The sequence below is a fragment of the Callorhinchus milii genome, unplaced genomic scaffold (assembly GCF_018977255.1).
Source record: "Callorhinchus milii isolate IMCB2004 unplaced genomic scaffold, IMCB_Cmil_1.0 Scaffold9, whole genome shotgun sequence".
Classification (NCBI taxonomy): domain Eukaryota; kingdom Metazoa; phylum Chordata; class Chondrichthyes; order Chimaeriformes; family Callorhinchidae; genus Callorhinchus; species Callorhinchus milii.
Window position 1 is genome coordinate 11,808,837 of NW_024704750.1, and position 25,934 is coordinate 11,834,770.

The 25,934-nt window shown below is 38.9% G+C and overlaps 1 protein-coding gene across 1 annotated transcript in view; it reads right to left on the reverse strand.

Annotated features, from left to right (window-relative positions):
- Positions 1–25,445, reverse strand: part of prkd1 (protein kinase D1) — an 84,683-nt gene extending 59,238 nt beyond the window's left edge. The window contains exon 1 of the mRNA XM_007893409.2: positions 25,145–25,445. Within this exon, the coding sequence (XP_007891600.1) occupies positions 25,145–25,324 (180 nt within the window). The 5' untranslated portion in view covers positions 25,325–25,445. The remainder of the gene's footprint in view (positions 1–25,144) is intronic.
- Positions 25,446–25,934: the final 489 nt, after the last annotated feature.

Sequence of the window (25,934 nt, forward strand, 5' to 3'; positions counted from 1 at the left end):
ATCTGGCTGCTGAATCCCCAGTTTCAAGACTTTATATTTTGAGAGCCAAATTACAACAAAATCTCACAACGTATAGCAATGCACCCCAAATTGAAAACAACATCCCAGTTATTAATTTCTGCAGTTTTAATTTTTCACTGGTGTGTAACAGAGATAATATAACATTAGAGCATTAATCTAAACCCTCAAAGCTCTGTTGCTCCACAACAACAGATACAGATTCTCTGGAGAAAGCTCAAGCCATTCACGTCAATTCTACACTTCAGAGGAGAGTTCTGTAGAACACTATGTTTGACTATAATGTAATTCACACATAATTGAATCCTTCACTCAAAATATACACAGGACATCATATGTTAATGCTGTCGAGGTCATATTCTACGTTTGTGTAATTGACTCTGTTCCTTCGCCAGTAAAATAAGCATCATCAAACTTGTTCTGCTACATTACAGTAAAGAAAACATTCTGCAGTTTACGTAGCACAAATGATCTACTAGCCAGTATTTTTTGGATTCAATGTGGTCATTGTCATCCAGGCTGGGAGTTTGGGAAATTCAGAAATCACATTCCAGTTCATGTTCTTTATCACTCACACTGTCACAAATAAAAATGTGGAGTAATTACAGTAGTTAGTGTAGTGTGTGTATTGTTTTTCAACTTACTACATCTCTGAAAATACCTAAACATCAATAATTAGATGCAGTATTTCCATGTATGGTCTGAGGTCTCTAAAGTACTTGTAAATACAGGCTTTCCCAAATTAAAGAAAACTCATAATCATTATTTAAATACCCTGTTTGTGTATGTATTTCTTGTAATATTAAATTAATAATACTGTTCCATTTTGTAGCACATGAAGAAAGCCAATGTTTCTGGCCCATCACAGTGTTGGTGCAGTTACATAATCTCACATTTTACTTTATGTGATACCTCGGAAAGTGAATCAAAATAAATTGTTCAGCTGCTTTATTTGCATGATCATTCAGCACAGTTGCTTGTGTGATTCCTCAGAGTTAAGCTCAGTCTTCAAGGCAGTATTTATACTTGGCTTTTCACAGCCTTATTTGCCAAAAGGGCTGTACCATTTAGTTGATGGTTGAACAGCAGAGGAGGTGGTTTTGGCTATACTTCAATTTGTAATTTAAATACTGCCGGAGCAAATCTGTTCCCAGTGGTCCATCAAAGAAAGTAATCTCTGGTCAATTCCATGTCACTCAGCGTGTGACCTTTGCCTGGCTCTGAAAGTTTGACCCCATAAGAACTTGTAGATTGAATATTACCTTTAATGGCCGATTTGAGATCAGAGACAGATTTATAATACATAAATAATAATGATAATCTTTGCATTTGATATAGCGCCTTATCACATCTTCGAAGCATCTCAAAGCGCCTCACAGAATATACCGTAAAGTGAATTGATCGTATATTTTGTGGGGCGAAAAGATTTGCTCTGGTTGTGCTTGAACTGAGTGGTGTAGAAAGAAAGCAAACGGTTACCAATATGGGACCTAATTGTCAGTATTTCTTGAATGAGATTCCTTAATAAAACAAATTAGAATTCCCATTGAGCTGAGTGAGTGCCACTCCAGAAATATATTACATGGAAGTAGATTTCCTGCGGATTAGTGTGGTTACAGGAAGGAGTGCCCATTTACAGGCCTCAGATTCATTATTAATAAATCCTGTAAAACCTCACTGTCTTTTACCTCAATGAATTTTCTGAATGGGGTAACGCAGCAATATACCAGAAGACACATCACATGGAATATCTGCACATCACACGTTGATTCGTTCATCACATTCTTGTACAAATGATCAGAAGATTCACATGTGAAGTATTGAGGAAGTTATGAACACAAAAAAATGAACGCCTCAAAATACTTTTCTGAAATATTTTTGGAAGCCAGGATATCCTATCATACAGCAGGAAGCTGCAAAGCAACATAAGTTTGTCGAATACATGTTTTACTTTGCCTGGAGTACATTCATCGTAATGTTATGAACAAAGTGAAAACGATTAGCTTTGTAGCAGAGATGATACGAATATCTACTATTTACACCAGCAGGTTTTCATGATCATCTATGGAGTATATATAATGAAGTAATCTGGAAGATTGTTGGCCAGGACAATGGGAAAAACTAGTGTCAGAAATTGGATCATGGGATCTTTAACCACTGCCTTAAGAGATCTTGATTTAATATTGTATCCAAAGATGATGCAGTGCTCCATCATTGAGAACCTCTGCAGGGTTCAAACTGAAAAACATTTGCATCTTACAATGACACTTGTGTCCACCACTTGAAATCAAGAGAATTGCCTGAACCTTGAAGACCTTCTGCATATTTGGAAAAATTCAGTTTCTGTGTAAAAAGGTATTTTTATGCCACCAATATATTAACACAAGATTTTATTTTTTTTCAAAAGGTAATTATTTAAATCTATTATTCTTAAACATTGTCAGCTGTGGATTTCAAAGAGTTGCCATTCCCTTTGTTAAACTGATGAATTCTATTCTTCCAATGTCCTCAATTCTTTAACAAATTAGCAGTTCCAAAGAACCATGATTAACTTTAACAACTTGGCATTTTCTATCTGTTTCTTACTTTGAACTGACACTATTAAAGGAGCTGACAAAGTCAAGTATCTCAGTTTGACGATGTTCTGCTGGAAAATTAACATGTGCAGATGTAATCATTAGCTCAGGGTGCTTAAGTGATCACATTATTAAAGAAACTGTTAAAAGTTACATAAAACCTATGTTAGGCCACATTTTAACTATTCTGTGTAATTCTGGTTGCCACACCACATGAAGAATATTGTAGTAATTGAAAGAGTGCAAAGTAGATTCTCTAGGATGTTTCCAGGGCTGAGTGAATACAGCCGTAAAGAAAGACGGAACAGATTAGAGCTTTTTTTCTTCTGGAGTTAAGAAGTTTGAGATAATAATAATAATAATAATCCTTGCATTTGATATCGCGCTTTTCACGTCAGGAGGACATCCCAAAGCGCTTCACAGAACACACTGTAAAGTGAATTGACTGTATATTTGTGGGCGAACGCAGCAGCCAATTGCGCACAGCAATGTCCCACAAACAGTCGTAGATTGAAAATGACCAATTTATTATTGTTTTTTGGGGGGTTTTTGGAGGGATTATTATTAGGCGTGTGGAGTAAGGAAACTTGCCCAAGGTTTCGCCCTCTGCCTGGAATTGAACTCAGGTCTCTCACTTGCAAAGCGAGTGCTCTAACCACTGAGCTACAGGACTCCACGAGATAGGACCTGATTGAGCTGTTTAATATTATGAAAGGGTTCGAGAAGGTGAAAATAAATAGGTTATTTCTGGAAACGTGTTGGATCAAATTTTAAGAGAAAATTTTATGCAAGGAATTAGGAGGGGCGGGGGCTCATATGGAGTATAAGCACCTGCATAGTCTGGTTGGGCTGAATGGCCTGTATCAGTCATGTAAAGTCCATGCAGTTCAATACTTTGTGTTAATTCAGCTTTCACACTGTTGGACTAAGTTCTACCTCTGAGTCACTTCCTCCAACTGTGGCATGAATAATAATAATTCAAACAATATGTGTTAAAGTATCGATTTCCCGGTAGGTATAACTTTCAAATTTTGGTGACATGAGGTTGATAATCTACTGACCTGTTCCACTGCCACTCTGACAAAATACACCAAACCTGGGCTATTTCTACTGCGTGTACATGAGTCTGACATAGATTATCAAATGCTGTTTGGAAGGTGACAGTGACCAATATGATATCATGCTGAAACAAGGAAGCAAACTGTAAAATGTAGAATATTAGATGAGTATTTTCAAATTCTCACTATTTTGCCTGGAGCGGGGTTCAAGTGGGTGAGATGGGAGAGAGAACCGGAAACAAATTTGCAGTATCTTTCCTTAGGAGATGAAGTGGGTTAGATCCAGCCTGTGATAAAGCATATTACATTATAATAATAATAATAATCCTTGCAATTGATATAGTGCTTTTCACGTCTTCTCGACGTCTCAAAGCGCTTCACAGAATAGACTGTAAAGTGAATTAACCGTACATTTGTGGGCAAACGCGGCAGCCAATTGCGCACAATAATGTCCCACAAACAGTCGTGGATTGAAAATGACCAATTTTATTGTTGTTTTATTTTTGGAGGGATTATTATTAGGCGTGTGGAGTAAGGAAACTTGCCCAAGGTTTCGCCCTGCCTGGAATTGAACCCAGGTGTCTCGCTTGCAAGGCGAGTGCTCTAACCACTGAGCTACAGGACTCCGTTGAATGTTGGCTTACTGTTTATATTTTGGGGTAAGCAATATTGTAAATTTATAAATTATAATTCTTCATTTGATATAACGCCTTAGCACGTCTTTGAGACGTCTCAAAGCGCTTCACAGAATATACTGTAAAGTGAATTGACTATTTTGTGAGAGAAACACGCCAGCCAACTGCACACAGCAGTGTCCCACAAAATGAGCACATTGTTTAACTTCAAATCATATTATACAAAGCCACACTATGTTTTGTTCTTTTAAAGAGGTGTACATATCTTTCCATGCATATGCTGCACACCCATAGAAAACCTTGTATCAAGTTTGTTCAGTTCTTTTTGTTTTACTTCTTCTTCAAGCATACACACATTCTGCAGCAAGTCAACAATGGCCTATCCATTTTACTTATAATGTTATCGGTTTGAATGAATGATTCCAGTGTTCTTTGCATTTGCAAATAAAAACTGTCTCTGATTTCAAATTAACTTCAAAATGTACAGCGTTAAATCATTTTTTATCTAAAAAGCATAGGTTTATAGTTCAACAAACAAACAGTATTTGCAAGACACACTCAGTCTCATTCGAACAAACCTGCATTGAACCAACTCATTCATATGGAAAAATTTGACCAAAGGAAAAGGAATTTTGGAACAATGAAGGCAATTGTACACAGCTAAAGATAAGACAATAATTCAATAGCCTGCACAAAATGTGCCCTTCCTCCAGAAACAGTTTTCCCCTAAAATTTCACATTCCTGTAACTTGACCTACTCTTATCCAGCCCCTTATGGAAAATCTGAGTCACACATTGCTTCAGCATTTGAAACTTTGCTTACAGTATGCCTTTGTCCACTGCTGGAAAGTAATGAAGATGACGCCTTTTGTTCAATGCAACTGTTGACCAGATAACACTCAGGCTGGCTATTGAAATTCTAACTTTGGCAGGTTTTCTATTAGTGGTTAGGAACAGGTGTCCCACTTTTTTTACTGTGCAACACTCCCTCTCAGTAGTCTCCCCCCCCACCCCCCCTACCCATGTTGTATGAAAATGTTTATGATTGGCATCCAATCCTGTAATGCTTGATGAAAAAAGCTGGAGGCACTTTCTATGTGTTCCAAAGGGCAGAACTTCACATTAGTAAGGGCAGATCAGTAACACTGCAAGGTAACAATGACTAACAAAAGTCGGAAATGTATTTATTACTGTTCAAAAGAAAGAGTGTATTTAGACAGGAGCATCTCAATAGACTGATCACAGTGTTCAAAGAATGACACTGAGGTTTACCCAAAACACTATAATCTGTATTTTTATCTAGATTAACAATAAATTTAAGTCATTTTTGTGTATAGTTCAATCTAATCTCCCTGACAGGAGAAAATACAATACATTAAGGATCAGGAAGTTGCAGAATAAAAGTTCTAAAAGGGACAGGAACACCTTTTGGCTTCAAAGCTAACTTAACATGTGGGAAACCACAAAGAACACAACATCCTTTTTCACATTATGGTTCTTTAAATATTGCCATTGTGCCAAGTGCACTGCAGTGTTGCTGAGATTTATTTTTTTAATAAGCATTGCACCCAATATCCCTGTTTACTTTGTACTGTATCATTCACATACAAGATTAGCTTGATGCTCAAAACGTAACTTCTAACTAAATGGTTTGTTCTGTAGATTAGCATCTGTGTGTCAAAAGGCTCCATTGTTTTCCCTTCTTTTTAGTTAACCAAAGTGGCCTTTTTTACTCACCTGTATCTACAGTAATTTATATGATTGTAATTCCACTAATTGGATTCGATTTGTTGGTGTCACTTAGAGAAGAACAAACACTTGTCACACCAGTAACTTACATATTTGTTTCTTTTTACAAAATTCTATTATGGCTTCCTCTCATGAGACTGTTCAAAATAATCCATCTGTGTGATTGACCACACATTACCCAGTGTCCTTAAACATGAGCGGTTCACCCCAATTTCCTCATGCTTTACTGGAATTTCACAAAGATTAGGTTTCCTTTTAATGCAAACATGCTGGAAAACATCTGTGTATCTTTCTATCTCTCCGACCATACAGAAAACAGTCTTAATGACATACAGGAGCAATGCTAAGTGGTGTACTGAATGATACATCTTATGCCTCTAAGAGAATGAACAAAGCATGTGAACTCCTCATCATTCCCAAATGTAGGGCTTTATTGGTTGGTTCATTAATAAGGTCACATGTTAGGTCTCATGAATGTGTAATGTTTTTTAAAATTAGGCCTTTAATTTCTTCAATTGATGTATAATTGGATAAAACCTGTTGACTAGTGCTCGGTTATATTTCAATACTGTTGAAATTATTATTTTCCAATTTAATGTTTGAAACGAAACAGAAGGAATATGAGAAGAGTAATCTAGTGCATGATTTTTGGAGAGGTTGTGAAATATGATGGCAGCAGGAAGAATTTTTGTGCTCTTGTCTGAAAAAACATTGTTGTTTTCTGATGATAACTATGAAACTGATCCACATTGTCGCTGCTTTTACGAAGGTCTTTATTAGATTATCATAATACATCTCCCTTCCTTCATTTGTTGAACAACTCCCTGAAGGACCACACAGGCATTTTACACCCAAGTCATAAGGGCCTGAAATCACATCATTATTTGCAGTGTTGTCGGAGAGTAGAATAGCCAAAATCAGTCTTAATATTTAACTGGACTTCATTAACGAGTGAGGTTTAAACTAGCATATCATTGTTTTGGAGTTCTTTAAGACTTGTGTTGATTTACAGCTGGTGTATGTTTGTGTAAACATTCTGCAGGCTATTGTAAAAGGGATATGGTGGATTGGACAGCAGGTAAAATGAGGTTATAATTGCACACCACCAAAGCAATGCTAACTGGGATTTCAGCTCATTATTAGTTGGACAGTGTTCCATCTTCTACAGCATTCTGCTTGTGTAATCTTGCTGGTGTTCTTTTTGTAAAGCTCAAAGTCAGTAGTTTATCACTTTTTCGTATGTTTTTCTCGTTTCTAAGCCCTCTAAATTTCTTGGTCATTTGTTGCATTGGAAAAGTATATTTCCCTTCATTCTTCTATCTCTGGAAATCCATGTAACTTTAATATAAAACTTGACAGTATTGCTCGCTCAACTCCTCAATTTCTGTAATGCAAACATAAGAGACAAAAAGTGCAATCTCCACGTAACCACATGTATGGCAGGTCAAGATAAGCTTCTAACATTTTGTGATGGAAAGTAGTACTCCTGATAAGTTATGGTCACGAGCAAAATACACTTCACTGTGAAACAAAATGTAATTTTTTGCATTTATACCAACTACTCCTGGATGCTAAATTGAAGGCACGTAAAGGTGATAATTAAATTTGTATTAACGATCACTAGAGGATGGTATTGCATTCATTGAAAGGTTTCAAGCTGAACTCAGATGCTGCCCTGACACTACAGGGTATCATTTCAACCTGTGTAACCGGGTCGTTTTCCCGCTCTGAACACTAATCTTCTTCCGCAGCAATGTTAAGCTGTATAAAGGAGGAAATATCATGTACTAATAACTGTTCTTGGGTTCCTGGTGCATAAAAGCCTTGTGTGTGATGTTTCTAACCTTCATACACCTGAGTGAGATGAGCTGCTCATTAGATATTAATACCTTTGCAAACTGCAAAAACTACTTCATTAAACTACTTTAAATAATTAAAAGTGTGCAGGGAAATGTGTTAAATTTTAATGAAGGGTTTGTCTGCATTTCCAAAATGAAGCCAGCACTCGTATTGGTTTATCCTATTAAAAATGCCAGTAATTCAATAACTATTCTGAGAAAGAAATTCAACAACAAGCCTTCTCACCCAAAAAATAGTCTGTAAGCGAAGCACTGCAGGACACCTCCACTGCTTTAAGTGCAAGCCCAAAATGTTGGGTTGAGGCCACTATGTACCTTCATTGCCTGTAGCTGCTTATCAAAAAGCCAAACAGAAGGGCTTGACTGATACAACTGCCACAGATAATTTTTTCAGCAATGCACACTGTAAATATCACCACACTTTATCTGCAAAATGCAAGAAACACATTTCTTAGAGGAGAGAAGACGAAAGTAACTAGCTTAATTGTAATTGCAAGTCTTACACTAATAAATTAAAAATATGCATTTTTTCACATCACTTATCACACAGCTTCTGAGTGATTGGACATGGAGACCAACAAAGTCCTCACAAAGTTCCTTCTAATCGCCCTATTAGTTCTGCTAGTGGCTATCATATAGATATTCCATCTTGTTTTAATTCAGCAACAAGTGGAAACAGCCTATTAACACCCACCTAATCGAATCCTTTCAGAATTTTAAACACCTCTATCAGGAATCCCTCAAGAAGTATTCTCAATTAGAACTCCAGTAATTGACCCATTAGAGATGCCGCCTTGGAATTATGATTGTGTTAGAGTGGAGTTCTTGCAGGTTAACATGACCCCCAGTTAAGAGTCCTCATCTGCATGACTTGGATTCCCTATCATGAAATCCCATTAAGAATTAATTCAGTTTTATACACCAGTTTCTTGTTCTTGCTAAATGACCTGAATCTCATTTAAAGAATAAAAGCCTGAATTAATTTTAATAAGTGTCATCTTTGGATGGATTTCTTTGGGCTGATCAGTGTAATTTATAATAAACTATCTCAGATGTGACAGTCAACACTGTACAGTTGAAAGCTAATCAACTCCACTGAGTGTTCCAAAAAATTTATTTTATTCAAAATGTTATATAAACTGTAACGTAAAACAATTTGCCAATGTTTCTACTGACACTCACTTAGTCATTCAGGAATTTAAACACATTACGTATTTTTCAGACTTACAAGAAAGATATTGTCTGGGTTTAGATTGGAATTCATTTGACTTGGCATAATGAATCCCGAAAAAATCCTGCAAAGCTTTTTGCTTGTATCAAGATTTTGAAGGTGAACATGTTTAGATCCATCAGAAAGTAAAATAGGTTAATTTGGATTTGTTTTTTTTACTGTAAGTCTATGTTTAACTGGAGTTGCTGTTAGGGTCAGCCCTAGAATGAGGGCTTAGATTTGTTCTGTTTATATCGCATTTTAGAGTGTCTAGATTTTAGCAAGTTGTTGAATTGTACCTTTGATGCCAGTTTCATGTCATTCCTAAAAAAACTGACAGAAAGCCAGCTCCAAAATTAAGGCTACATTTAAGATTTGTCAAATTCTGGAATCACTGAAATTCTACATAAATAGAATAAATTTAGACCCAGTTGGAATGTATTCCAATGTATATCTAATTGTACACCATCTTGATGCAACACATTTCTGACATCCCATGTCATTTCTGACATGACAACAGTAAAAGGATTTTTAAGACATTTCTTGGGGAAGGTTGGGATTTGAGACCCTTAATCCAAATTCAGTATCATCTCGCCATTTTCTATTTGGAATCATTATTTACTTATTGACTTTTTGAGACCAGTTGACACTGAGCTAGCCTGGCTTGTCTTATATAAACATCCCTTTTGCTAAACAGGACCAATGTAAAGGATTATTCAATAACTCAGAGATGAACTATGGTGCTCTAATGGACTGGTGTTCAGTATTCTCAGCTGTCAGATACTATTACCAGCAATTCGGCATTTATTTCTTTCATACCTTTTCCAAATAGACTTTGTTTGTTGTAAATGAATTCATTACGTTTGGTGTAGCAATTCTTCCACTGTAATCAAGCAAAACCTCACCCCTAGCCAACACTCTGGAGTAAGTCTAGCTACTGTAATGCAACATTGTGCAGACATGGACCACCAGGGAAGGATTTGAAGAATGGGCAATTAAGCAAATATTGGATCAGTATTAATCGCTTTGATGGCAAGATCCATCCTCCAACATGTTAATGAGTTGAATTTTATTCCTGTAACTAATACTGCGTTTATACTGTATTAATAAGTTGCCAAAACTTGCAGCCAGCTCATGCTATTCTCATAGATGGTTAAAAAAAACTTACTGAGCACCAGAATACTATACATAAATAAGCACGAAAACAGCAGCAGGAAGGAATGGTGACCTCCCTTATAGGCCACATAATGAATGCAATGCACGTCAGTGTTGTAAATGTTTTCCAGGAATTTCTTTGTTAAAACTTGTAAAACAAGTGAGTGGAATTATTTAAGATTCCTGTATTTATCCTTTTTTGTAAAACACACATGGTTGTTATCCTTAAATTCACTTTGAATTGTGTGTGGACTGTAACATGTTACAGGAAGCAATGTCTAAACTATTGTAAATTTACATAACCAACAAGAGACTCCATTTCAAACTGTTTACTAGAATATTTCAGCACTTTACGGTTACTGTTCCCTAATGAAAAACACTCTGTGTAACAACCAGAAACAGTCCTTGAAGTGTTGATTTCAGTCTCCACCCATTCCTGTCTCCTTACACAAAATTAACACTGATAACCAGGTTGTTGTTGCTATGGGGATAAGAACTATCAGAATGAAATATCACCAAACAAAACACCAAACAAAACCAACTAATAATCCTGTGTCACAGTAGCAAGTCTGCCAGGAATAAGTTTTACAGTGCTGCTAAAGTGTCACATGAGATGCAGGTCGTGTGATAGGAACTTTTGCCTGCTGTGTTTAACCATTTTTGAAGTGTTAAAACTCTGGTGGATGCACCATACACTGTTTAATTCATCAGCCATACTCCTAAAGTACTTTCTCCCTTGCCACTATCAGAGAAATGATCAATACCTGCTATCAGCTTACACAATTTAACCCTACCAGATATCTGTGAGCTGAACAGCTAATGTTTTAATTTGACAGCAGTACTGATCAGATCAGCCTGTTTGTAACACACACACAACAGTTGCTTCAGTTCAATACAAGCTGTTAAATGGATAACTTGTCAATAGACATACCAGACACAAACAGTAAGAAAGAGTGCCTAGTGAGAAAGAAATCCAGCCACCCTGCTGCTTCTCTCCACATTCTCCTTGTCTGGATATAAAGTGAACTTTTTCAGCTTCACTGCTTGCCTAGTGAAGGGTTGTGCCATGGATAGACTTCATGGCACTGGACCACAAGGCCCAGGAATATAGAGACTTTCAGTCGCTGCTCTATGCCCACTTAACCTATATCAACATAGGCAGAGCTACAAGTTATTTCATTAACCAAAGGCTAGGCAGAGGAAGAAAGTAAATTTGGCAGAATTTACATTCCTGTTTTTCTATACCATACAGCATTAATCCCCCTCCCACCCCACTAACCAAAAGTATAGACACCAAATAACACCAGCCCGTTACCAAATTGCCTTTTTGACTTTCAACATTGGGTACATCAGGCTTGTATCAGACAGTTGCCTGAATTACCAGAGTTGTGGTGACAACAACATTTATATTGTGTCCTTCATGCAGGATAACATCTCGGAGTGCTTCACAAAGATGGATACCAAGCAATGTTGGGGAAGGGTGGAGGTGACCATAGAGCAGTTGAAGAGGTAGATTATTAGATAGTATTTAAAGACCAATAGAGAGGGGCTGTCACAATGGGGAAATGGGAGGACTTTCAGAGGTTACAGGAGAGATGGTGAAGGTTCAGCCATTGATGGCAGCTTGAGGAGTCACACCAAGCCCGTTAGCCAAGCACAGAGGACAAGCAGAAGAATGGGGTAGGAGAAGATCACAGTAATAGGAAGGTACTATGATGGATATGAAGGGATTTATAAATGAGGGTGAGGACATTGAAGACAATCCGTTGGAATACAGAGGTCCCTGGCAAGGATTGGGCAGGCAGAGGTTAGTGTGGGTGAGGATGTAGGCTGCAGTTTCTGGCAATGTGTGAAACAATACTCAGCATGCATTGCGGCCTGTAGCAGATTTCCCCCAGTTTCTGTCTCATCTCCTAATTAGAGCCACCATTGGCATTGGTCTAATTTCATCACTGCATCATCACCATGGCATAATTCCTGGTCTAATTTCCAGAATCCAGGCGGCCTACTGCATAATTCAACAATGGATCCTCCTCCAGAGTGTGACATGATTACATATTGGAATTTCAGGAAAACCCTTTCAAAGGCTTTGCCAATCATCCAGTCTTGCTAACTTTCACATTCTATTTGAAATGAAACGTCAGCCACGGCATTGAAGTCAGAAGAATAGGGCCTCTGTGTTAAGCACTCCCACGCAAGCCTATCAAGTGCCAGTGAACACTCAAAAAGCTGGCTAGGGAAATGTACTGGTAGCACCAACTGGGATTAGTTTATTAGCTATGGGCAAAAAAAACAAATTTTTAAAATTTTGAAATTTCCATTAAATGAAGTGTAGTGATGTAGAGATAATATTCATGATCTCCAATCTGCCTTTTGTGAACCTTTTCCCCCAGTGTATTCTTCAAAGCATTAGTTGGATTATTGGCAACAAGCCTCCAGATCTTTCTCAGTTAATCCATAAAGATCAAACCAATTGGATTTATGAAAGATTAGCCTCTGATATTCATCAGTCTATTAATCCACCTTACAAATGCAAGAAATTAGCCAGCTACTGTATATTAGATGCTACAATATTAGTGAAGTTGGCAATCCTTCACTACTTTGGGTTTACACAATTTGCTTTTACTACAAGCCTGAGTGGTAATGAAAAAGTCATACAGGGAGAGTTTTTAAGTTTCTCTTATCTCATATTAATGTTTCAAAAGAAATTAATACATTTTTGTCACTCTGCAGCAAACTATTGAAAAACAGCTACAAGGTCAAATGGAAATGAAAGATGAATAAAGAAACGTGTTGATATTTTTGGGGCTATTTCCAGCTTTGGTAAAGCGCTTTAAAACTAAATGGTAAATGCTTAATAACTAAATTAACCCTGGCTGCTTGGTGAGTATTTTACCAGGTCAAAAACATATAGTATCAGTAAATTTGCCCAAGTTATTTCTTGGTCCTTTATTCATTGTTGGACCTGCCATTTAACCTGACCTCAATGTAACACAAGGTTTAATAACTGTTGCATTGCAAAAGATGTAAACGTTGGACTGATGTTGATTTGCCTTGTTTCTATCACTCCTCTAGGATCCCAAATAGTGGAAATAAAGCAAAAATCCGTAAAGGTCACTTTCAGAGTTTTGAAAGTGCTGTTATATGTAACAATAATAATAATATATCACATCTTTGAAATGTCTCAATATGCTTCACAGAAATTACTGTAAAGTTGGATTTTGTGGACGAAACACGGTAGTTAATTTCCCACAACAGTGTCCCATATCATGGACTGAGTGACTAAATTATTATTATTTTTATTTATTTATCGAAGGGATTATTACCCTCGGAAAAAAATATATATATTGGATGGTGATATTGTTTGAGCGTCTGTAATCGAATTGTACAATACACAAGTTACTTAATTGACACTTCAATATTCTTTGACCATCGCCTACTTTTTCTTAACTGGGGGAAAAAAGTCACGAAAATCTTCAAAGAATTAAAATTGTTCGTCCAATGGCACAAGAACAAATCCTTAGCAGAGAGAAACTGAGTCACAGGTGCAATGGAAGTCAATAAGATTTCCCAAAATGTGGTAAAAAGTTTCATTATTGAAAACAAGTCATAGCTTAACTCCAGAGTAATGTTAAATAAACTGTTTACTGGAAAAATTTAGTTGCCCTAGGGGAATTTTATTTATTTTAGATTCAATCAAATTTCTTACAGCTGTGAAATTAAATACAGCTGTGAAAAGCATCTGTTTCAAGTATTTTTAAATTATTTGCTCAAGACAAGTTTTTTTGCAGTAAAATTAATTTCCAAATAATGATGAATAATAATTTGGGGAGATCAATGGGCAAGTCCACTTTTAGCCCAGTACTGTAGTAGCTCCAATCACATACAACTCGTCAGCTGATTCTGAAACTTTAGGAAATATAATCTAACTAGAATGTGCACACAGGATTCTCATCATTATTATACTGGATGCCACACTCCAGTCTCACAGTGTGGTCATACTTATGTTCTGAAATTTCAAGACGGTGACAAAATGCAGTTGGTGGATCTTTTTCATCACAGGAACAGCTGATTAACATTTGACAAGCAATTCACCTGCTCGTCTGTTGTGGACAGGATTTTGTAAGAGTAAGTAAATCCTGCAATGTATCTAATAACAATCAATAATTGTTGCAATCTGATATAGCACTGTTCAGGTTGGGAGGATGTCTCAAAGCGCTTCACGGGTTTAATGTTCAGTGTAGTGACTGTGTGTTTTGAAGACAAATGTGGCAGCCAGTTTGCACACAGCAATGTCCACATAAACAGCCATGAAGTGAATGATGAATATTATCTTGGGGATTGACTTTTGCCCACGATACACAGAGTAACTAGCTCCCTTCCGTAAATACAAAGCACATCTACCCTACCCGCCAACCCTCCTCCCTTTTTTCAAATGATTTGACAAAATTGTTTGGGGGCAGGGGGGGATAAAAACAAGACATTTCAGCATGATTGCCTCACATGACACATGAATCTGTTTTGACCCTATTTATGTCTATGCATCATCTGTTCAAAAAAAATTTGCCAAACATTTTCATAAAGAGAACCCCTTTTGAAATGTCTCCTGATAGCTGATGAAGACTTCACAGCTCCACATACAATGCTATATTTATGACTTGCTTTTTAAAAGGGCACACTGAAAATTCTTGTATTTTGATTTATACAATTCGAGCAATTGTATGAGACGACTTCAGGGAATTCAACCTTTATACAGCAGCTTCATCTGCGAATTCCAATTTCAAATGTGAATAAATATGGACACAATACATTTAAATGAGCAAGAAACTAAATGGAAGAATGCATCAGCCACTTTGAAAAAGTCGATCATGAGTGTTTTGCTAGTTTATACTAGTCTGAAATCTGCCTGTGAAATGAGTCTTATTTGTACTACTGCAGATTTGCGATGTGCAATTTAAGCACCTTAACCGATAGTAGTCAAAATGTTACGAATGACAAACCCAAACTGTAGTATTTAATGAATTACACTAACCACATCACAGAATTAACTTAAATTAAAGGACATTTTGAATGCCACCCGAGACCACAAAATCACTAAGTAACTTCAGTACCATTTTTAGTACAGAAACTGACATTGTCATGTGTTTCTTACAATTACGGTCACAGGAAGTTTGAAACAGCCCAAATAACACTGCTTTGTGGCCTTTGCTTATTCACCCTTCTGTTCTGTATTGCATACTTATCCAGCAAATAACTTTCATTTATGTATCACCATTTTCATAACATGCCCATCTCAAAGGGCTTTACAAGGAGTAAAAGGCAGAATAAGTGTTGACCAAAGGTCAAAAACAACAACAACTTGCACTTATATAGTGCCCTCCATGCCGGGTAGCAAGGAGGAAGGGCAGAATAAGTGTTGACCAGAGGTCAAAAACAACAACAACTTGCACTTATATAGTGGGTAGTGTCTGAGTGCTTATAACGCTTAAAAAGAGATTTTTAAAGTGTTCTGAAGCCAAAGAAATTCTGAGAAAGTATTCTTGAGAACAGGGCACAATGGCTAAAGGCCTGGCCATTAATAGTGTGATGAAACTAGCAGTTGACCAGAGTCAGAAGAGCAAAGGGAACACACGGAAGGAAGCACAGGATAGACTTAATGGTATAGATGTGAGTGGGTAAGAATTTGAAGTGATTTGAAGGTCAGAAAGAGGAGCTTAAATCCTCAGTGAATCAGGCACTCAGAAACAAAATTTACTCATGCCTATTCTATATTATGAAAAAAAATGAAGCAATTGCCTCCGAGTCAAAAGGCTGTGGGATCAAGCCCCATGTCGGGACTTGGAATCAGGTTATTTTTAAGCTATTTCCCTGTTGTTCGACATAGGAAGATTATGGCACCTTCATTTGTACCATTGTTAATCTTGTAGTATTGAATATCTAATTCTAGCCTACTTTAGCAGTTGGGGATATTCATTTTTGTGTAAGTGTTAAGGATTCAAAACTTCTTTTTAACTCTTACAAAATAAAAGCTTGAAAGCAAATATAGACTGGAACTTCCAGCTCTCAATCGTGATAAAACCTGTACTAACCTTTATCCAACATGTTATCATATGATGTGTTCTCTGAAGAGATTCAAACATTTACATTCCATACTAACAATACCTCTCATTTAATCTGAATTGGGCAGATCAACTTTGGTTTGCAAAACTGGAATGGTTAGTTGCAGTTTACTGGTCAGCTGAACCGCAGTTCAGGCCTCAGAAGGATATCCTGCTGGATTCCTATGTTATGCCTCTAAACCGTTTTGGATTATTTTGTCACAAGCAGTGGAAATGTTTTATTCTTCTCCCCCCACTGAACACTTTTTACATTCCAGCTCTCTGTACGTTACACTGCTCTTTTTGTCAATTGGTGGCATTGCATTCGCTTTTTAAATTGCTTCACTTTGGCAAAACAAAAGCACATTCATGCTGACGCTCTGGTGCCAACACTTGCAGATATTTATTAGATCAAGAAATTCTGAGCGAATGTCTGGTCTTTTCCAGAACAGTATGACCATTTCATTCAGGGTGCCAGTACCAAAAATGTGACTAACGTGTGGTGATAAAAAATCATCAGATGGAAACTGAATAAAGTTATAACGGTTTAAATTTAGAAAATGTATTCAATTTGTATTTCAGAACCTGCAGCACTGTACCTTACGCACCCTTTTATCAGATCTCCCGTTGACTGGCTTGGATGAAACTGAGCTCCACAGCCCGGATGCTCTCTCGTCTGTGCTGAGTTAGCTGATCTCAACCAAGGCTGCAGTAGGGTTGCTACTGGTTTCTCCTTAGACAAAGAGGGGGGAAATGACCATGGGTTCATAATCTTGATCTAGTAATCCCTGCTGGAAAGTGCACATGTCACTCTTATAGTAATTCATGCATGGTTGACCTGCTTGTCAACACTCACTTTCGAAGATCATGATTAAAGAATGGACAGTTTGGTGAGGTAATGGAGGAACATTGGTGGCTGTGGATCTGTATCTGAGCATCAGACTGCACCTTCGGTAGGACAAAGGAAGAAAGACATCCTTCAAGAAGTTAGTTTTAAAATGTGGATACTCAAGCGGTGATATTTAGATCTGTACACAATTGTTCAGCATAACCTGTAGACATGGATATCTGCAAGCTAGTACAGCGAACACCAACAAATTGCATTTATATAGCACCTATAATGTCGGGAGGACTTCCCAAGGCGCCGAAAGAAGTACAGATTAAGGGTTTGGGATTTGCTGGGAGTATTTTGTTGGCCAATTTGGAATACAAATGCATAAGAGTATCACAACTGATTCCTAGGTGTACCCCATTTTAATTTATTTCTCTTGTATATCTTAACTTATTTTTAAGAAAAAAGAGTGGAGGAAAAACACTGAGTTTGAGAGAGTTCTAACCCCTTGATTGAAGAGGTTTTAGTTATGCAATAGAATTTATCAGGTTTGTACGTCAAGATGTACAGGTAATCCACAATGTATTTAAACCATTTTAACATCTCTAGAGAACATGAAGGCATACAATGGAAATTGTAACATTTCAGAGAAGATTTCTTCAAACATGTAATCAACAATTCTATACAAAGGTTACCACAACTCCCAATGCGAGCTTGTTAAAAATTTGACATGCAGAACAATAGCTCTAAAATGCCTTCCTCGTTTCAACTGGAACTGACACAAAAGAGAGGAATTATCTGGATATATTTGCATAAGTTATGCGCTTTCATGTCTTTACATACTGTTTCTTCAAATAGTCTTACTGAAGACATCTAATATTCCTTTGTATGAATTACCACACTTGATTTTGTATCCTTTTCCCAATCACTTGTAGTTGCAAGTTCTTGCATTTTTGTAACTCAACACAAGGCAAGAAACAAAGTCATTAAGTTCATCATGCCAGTCTCTTCCTCAGAAATTGTATAAATTCTTCAGTCATTAAATTTACCCAGCATCTGATGGGAAGATTCCGCAAAATATCTCTTACCAAAGATAATCAAAGATAATCTTACAAATCTCATTAAAAATTTGCTTCCTCAACCTTGACAAGTTCCCTTCCACAAATTGTACCCAATGTTTACTTCCTCCCAATTTATAGCTATATTAAACCAGGTCTATTATTTGCGACTATTTTTCTTCCAAAACTAGTTTCTCTTCTAAATTTCTCGCTCCCCATTTGTCGACAAAAATATCCATGAATGCAAAAGTTACCCTTGGAAACTGCTGTGGAATCCTGCCATTGTCAGTTCCCAGTTAAGGTGAACTCACCCAGGCAGAGTATCAACAACAACAACAAAATTACATTTGTATAGCGCCTTTCAAGTTGGGAGGAAATCACTCCAAAATGATGGGACATTCCATCCCCTTTTTTCACTTGTTGCATTTTAATCAGTGACTTGACTCAAACTGACTCAATAACTTGACTCAATCAAATTATTAAGTTTTTTAAATAAAAACACCTCCACACCTCCTCCTAGTACTTTTCTTTCAATTCCCTTTCATTAATGTCAGAACCTGGGTAGATATTAAGCTAATAATAATCCTTGCATTTGATATAGCGCTTTTCACATCGGGAGGACGTCCCAAAGTGCTTCACAGAACACACTGTAAAGTGAATTGACTGTATATTTGTGGGCGAACGCGGCAGCCAATTGCGCACAGCAATATCCCACAAACAGTCGTAGATTGAAAATGACCAATTTATTATTGTTTTTGGTTTTGGAGGGATTATTATTAGGCGTGTGGAGTAAGGAAACTTGCCCAAGGTTTCGCCCTGCCTGGAATTGAACTCAGGTCTCTCACTTGCAAAGCAAGTGCTCTAACCACTGAGCTACAGGACTCCACAATGCAAGATGGAATACTTTACCTTGAAGATAATAATGTCTCTGAAGTTTTCATTTTGTCTATTGAATTTGCATAACTGATTCTGTTACTGAGATTAGGGGGACAGCTATGCTATTTAAAGGAGGTAAAGAGAGTGAAGCCTTCCCCCATACAGTCTTCAATTCCTGCGAGTGGTATTTACCACATCACAAATGTAATCAGCCATGTCTAAAGATAAGGAGTTTGGAGAAGGCTTTCATACAAAACAAAAATTTGCTCCTGATCGTAGGAATCAAATGTATTTCGTCAGCAACGGTTTACTTTGCCCTCTTCCAGAAAGTTAGGTTATGTGCAACTTCTTCCCAATTCATACTTATTGTTTGGATGAAAGGGTCCTGTGCTTGTTTAACAATTCCTAAAATAAGTATTTTTGAGATCTGCTCCTTTCGGTTTTGAGATTAAGAATGAGTGAAAATGGAGGGGCTGTACATATAGAATTGAACCTAATAATATTGGATTAATCCAGTTGATGGAGCTATGATTTTAAAACAAACAAAAGGATGGAGAAAGAGGAAAGCTTGCTTAATCTGGTTCACTTTTATCTTCATTGTAATACATAAAAGTCACTGGTAGTTTTGCCTTCCAAAATTTACCCCATTCATTTGATATTGCACGTCTCATACAAAGGGGCCTAATTTGCAAAATGCAAAACTCATGTGCTCTGAAGGAATTACAGGTTTCCTTAATTCTGCAATTAACTACAATGAAAAGGATTACACCAATACACCAGAACCCAGGTACCCCCTTCATAACCTGGAGCCCACGTACTCTCGCTGTAAACTGGAACCCATGTACTTTCGCTGTAAACCAAAGGCCATATTCTCCTCCGGTAAACTAATCCTACGTTCTCCCCCTATAAATGGAGAAAGGAAATCTACTTTTCAATGAAGAGTATGAAGAAATACAGCTGTATTTCTTGTTACTTGTTGCAAACCCTCGACTGTCCAGTGCCTTGGGACGTCCTCCCGACGTGAAAAGTGCTATATAAATACAAATTATTTCTGTTACTGGAGATAATATGTCTATAACATCATGATAACTGAAATATTTAATCCAAGTAATTTATCAGGTTTATTACCAAAATGTTTAATACAAACATTAGACTCATTGAACAAGGCTCATGAATATTTATAAGCTTTAATTATGAATATCCATATAAATGTTGAGCTATCAAATATATTTGAATAGAAATGCTCCAGGCATCACAGCAGTTATCTGAATAACAACACTGGTATACAACCAAAAAATGTGACTCACTCTTTAAAAAGCATAGAAAAATTGTCATTTTGGTTTCTCGCATCTCAAAGTTGAGTCTGCAATGCCACCTTTTATCCTGTGTGCTGTCTTGGTCACAACTTCACACTAGTATAGACACGAGATGAAGACAGCATTAAATGTTAAAATGTGCCCCAAGAAGTTCTAGTGTATGTTGAAACCTCCCTGTTCATGATGTCCACCGAACACTGCAGCTGGTCGGTACTGCAACTTTGCACATCAAATAAGCAACTGTCCTACTCTGCAACTTTGTGGCCACCATGCTTAGCTCAGTGTCAGGTAAATATAAAACAGATATGGTGGCCTGTACAGATGGCCTGAGTTACTGAGTTATGATATGCCATCCGATGGGAAAGTCGCTATTTAAATGCAAGTTGTTGTTATTGAATGGGCAGGACGCTGGAAAGCCTGGTTGCTGATTTTACGTTGTTATAGGGGGTGGTGCTTGTAAAATACACGTCTTTGTTGGGTCTCATGCCACTTTGGTTGCTGCAGTCAAATCATATCCTGGCCTCTTGAGTGACACTAACAATTTGGTGCCAATCTGGGGCAAATTTGTACTATGGCCTCACACCCACTGAGATCTAAATAGAGACTGTAAACTGATGTATTCTGCACATTGAGTATGTTTTTTTAACAATTGTGTAATTTAGAATCATTGGAGAAGTTTAAATTTGCTGTGAAAAATAGAGCTGGTAAGTGACTTAAAGGATGAACAAGGAGAACTCGAGGGAAATGTTTTCACACAGAGATTTGTTGGGATGTAGAATGCTCTGATGAGTAGAATGATGGGGACAGAGCCAATTGTGGCTTTCAAGAGGGAAGTAAATAGGCAAATGAAAGATGGGGCATTTGAAGGGAGATAAGGCAGGGCAGTGCAATTGAAGTGATCTCCTTGCTCCGTGAGCCAGTGCTGACTCTATGGGTTAAATGGCCTCCTTCTTCACTGTAGGTTTCTACGTTTTTGCATATTCCCCTACAAATACAGTCAATAAACTTTACAGTAATAACTCTCGATGACATAAGACTCAATATCAAATTCAAGACGTATTTGTATTATAAGTAAAGTTTTGTAAAAACAACTCGAACAAATCTGAAGGTCTGAGTTTAAAAGGGAACCTTCCAAATTAAAAACTAAGTTTGTATAATTTCTAGCAGACATTGCATATACATTGTATACTTGAAAACTCTCAGCATTTTGCCTTTGTGTAAAAGGGATAACTACACATCAATCAAATAATGCAGTTCTTGCACACTTTCATAACTGATAGCAAGTTAGATTGGCTTGAACAAACGTACCCAATGTGTATAACGTCTGTTCCTCAAACTTTACATTGTAGTATTTAATAAAGAAACCACAGCGGTGAATAATACATATTGGAGTTATTCTGAGTAGGAGTAAACACTGAATGCAAAGTTAAGAAAAATGCATTGAATTATCATTTGTTTGCACAACATAAAGCCCAGAAGTATCCAGCCTTCATTCAGGAATAAATCAGCATTTACAAATCTTCTGAGGTTAACTTTCTCTTCAAGGTGGTTTAAAAAGTACTTGGTCCCATACTATACTACAGTATAATACTGGACCAAGTGGACCCCTTTACCCTTTGGCTCTCAGGGTTTAGGATGTGTCTACACATGAGACAAAGATCAACAGTCCATAGATACAGATAACCTGTCTCTTCAGAACCAGTTCAAGTCCAAGATGTCTCCACCTTACCATAATCTCTTTCACACTCTTACCCCCCTCCCTGACCCTCCCAACCCAACCATGGCAGGGAAGGGAGTGATCTAAAATCATAACACCCCATCCTACCCACTCCATGAACCATTCTAGTTGAGCAACTAGTAATCAGAATTGTATCAGCAAAATTTAGGGTCCAATTCAGCTACCTTCCCTCCCAAACAAGCTTTTGAATCCAAAAATATCACAAGAACCATACCCAGACATTTTGTTGGAGATATTCTGCCGTTTCACTGTGACCCAAGGGTCTATTGACAAGTATACAAAAAAAGCATCTTTCAATATTTAACCTTGTCTGTAATTTTACTGTCTATCCCCATACTGCAACTCGTAGCTGATCCAAAGTAGACCTATGTCAATGATTATTATTCTGACATTTCTGCCAGGTATTTCTTTGGTTTCTTGTCTCCATTCGGTACAGTTGGTTCATGGACGAACCGCAATGTTCTCACATGCTGGCTATTACATTGTCTGTTTGAACAAGGTGGTTACAGTACTTATTTGAGTTGGGCATTCGGACTCACTTTCTACCGCAGTTCAGTTCCTGCACTGGAAAACACCTAACCATTCCCAATATCAAGATCACGTTGGCACATTCAGAACAAGAACTAATACTTTGTGAGGGCAAAAACATCCAAGTAGTGTGTTTGTAAACACACTGATAACATTTACCTAAATATTGCCATTGCACTGCTGGCTTTCATAAATGTTCTCTTGCATCCTGCCAAAGAGTAAAGGTTCTGAACTCTAATCAGCAGCACAGGTCTGCTGCGGGCAGTGATGTGAGCCTCACTAAAAAGTGCTGTGCCGCCGTGTAATCCAATTTGTGGAGTCCTGTAGCTCAGTGGTTAGAGCACTCGCTTTGCAAGCGAGAGTCCTGAGTTCACTTCCCGGCAGGGCGAAACCTTGGGCAAGTTTCCTTACTCCACACGCCTAATAATAATCCCTCCAAAAAAAACCAAAACAATAATAAATTGGTCATTTTCAATCCACAACTGTTTGTGGGACATTGCTGTGCGCAATTGGCTGCCGCGTTCGCCCACAAATATACAGTCAATTCACTTTACAGTGTGTTCTGTGAAGCGCTTTGGGACGTCCTCCCGACGTGAAAAGCGCTATATCAAATGCAAGGATTATTATTATTATTAAGGTAAAAAAAAAATTACTACACATTGCTCTCTGGTCATCTGTCACTCGACAAGTCTTGCGAGTGGAAAAGTGCTGCACGTTTCCAAACTCGAATCTCGGATACTTGTGGTTGTTGCCCGGCATCGTGCAAGACCATCTTTTAGAAAAATAACAATAACTTGGAATTGCGGTCGATTTCGAATCCGTAAGCGAAACATGAGCGTCGTGCAAGAAAGGGGAAAGTGCAGCACTGAACACTGAGACATGAGGGGGGGTTGGTTTGTGGTGTGGTTGTTGCTGTTGTAGCTAATTCGACTGCCTCTTCCAGTGAGTTGAAGTGGCTTAAAAAAGCCTCCTGTTACCTTTCCCCCCCAACATGGACCCCCTCCTTCTCCCCCCAAACCACCCCCCAACCCCCTACTATTCTGTGCTGGAATAATATAACGTTGGATATCATCTTTTAACCCCTTCTGGGAAAACTTTTAGCTGGAAAGTGCTACTCTGCTCAGTGAGTTGCACTGGAACCCACACGACGCTTTTATTCAAAAAAACACACCAACACCGAATCCTAAACAGCATTGCACTTTGCCAGTGAAAGTGGTGAAGAAAATCAGTATGAAAGCCACAGAACTGCTATAATAACAGCTGTCTGGTGCGTGTTATTTTTTTTAGGTGGGGGGGGGGGATGCAAAACTTTTAAACTGTACGGTCTTGGTTCCGAGAGCAGTACAGCAGAAATGTTATGCATTGCGCTACTTTCTCAACTACTGAACCCCCCACCCCAAAAAAAAAGAAGCTGCACATCAATAACTTTTTTTAATAGCAACTCTTGACGCGTCAACTTGACCTGAAGCTGAGCCAAAGCTGCGCAAAGAACTTACAGGAGCAGATGTTTGCACTGACAGCTGGACCGCTGCCTACTGCCTGCCCCCACGTTATAGTTAAAGAGTTAAACCTGCCACATCGCCTGCTCGGGGGGGGGGGGGGGGGGGGGAGGGGAAAGAGAGAGAGAGAGAGAGAGGGTGGGTGGGGGGGGGGAACAACAACAACAACACCTTCCAAAGACTGGCAACAACCCACCCACTCGGCTCCGGCAGAATCGTGCACACACACAGTAAAACAGGCGCCACACAGCCAACACCTTCCCATTCACACAGCAGCCTTTAAGCATTCCCAGACCCCGGCGAGAGGATGGGAATATGGTCATCTTGCGACTGGGAAGGGGCAATGGGTTGGGGGTTGGGGGGGAGGGGAGGGAGGGGGGAGGGGAGGGAGGGGGGGAACACCTACAGGTTTGGGATCAAAGTTCTCGTTTTAACAAAAATCATATTTCTCAATATAATTGGACTTTGTTACCCCCTCAACAAAATAACCCCCCACCCCCTGCGTTAGCAAAGATGACGGTAAGATAAAAAGCATCTCTTCCCCCCCACCCCCCCCCCCACACACACAGAACACTCACTAACACACTAACTCTCTAACTCACACACTCACTAACACACACTAACTCTCTAACTTACACATACACTCACTAACACACACTAACTCTAACTGACACACACTCACTCACTCACTCACTCACTAACACACACTAACTCACTCACACACACTAACTCTAACTCACACTCACTCACTAACACACACTAACTAACTCACAGACAAACACACACACTAACACACACTCACTCTCTAACTCACACACACACAAACACTCACTCACACACACACACTCTCTAACTCACTCACTCACTCACTCTTGAGTAACGGGAGGAAGTTTTCTTCTCTCCCCCCCCCCCCCCCCACCCCTCCCCTCCCTCCTTTACCTTTTGGTCCACGATGGAGCACGCCATTTCCCGCACATGTGAGAGGGAGAAGTCGCTGGAGTCGAGGATGACGGGCTCTCTGCTCAGGCCGATCTGGATGTGGAAGGGGATGCCCAGACTGCACAGCCGCTGCGCTCCCGGGGAAGGACTGGGCGGCCGGAGGGCTGGAGCCACACTCATCAGCCTGACTCTGCCTCGTCCCGTCCGCCTCCGAGAAAACCAAACGGGCTTTGCCCCCTTCCAGGAAACTTTCACTCCCTTCTCTTTCTTTCTCTCCCTCTCTCTCTCTGTCTCTCTAACCCCTCTCCTCTTCTTCCTCCCACTCCCACCCCCCACCCCCTAACCTCTCCTGGCTCAACGGTGCGTAAGATGGCGACAGGACTAAAGGGGCTTTTTTTTTAAAGTGGAGGAGAAACGCAAACAGGAAACAGGGCTGGGAAAAGAGCGCAGGGAAAGGGAAAGGAGGCGCTGGGCAGACGCTGGTGCTTTGCTCCTGCTGCTGCTGCTGCTGCTGCTGCTATTGCTAACCAACAGCGGCGGCGGCCACTAAACTCTCCACTGACTGATGTTACTGCTGCTACCGCCTCCCCTCCCTCCCTCCCTCCTTCCTTCCTTCCCCCCTCACCCCCTGACGGACGATCCCAGAGGTCGGGAGGTGGGTCTCTCTTGTGTCTTCACTGCCACCCCACACACGTTCCAGTCCTGCTCTGCTCTGGATCTCTGCCCACACCCCAGGGGGCGACCCTCTCTCTCCCTCTCTCTCTCTCTCTCTCACACACACACACACACA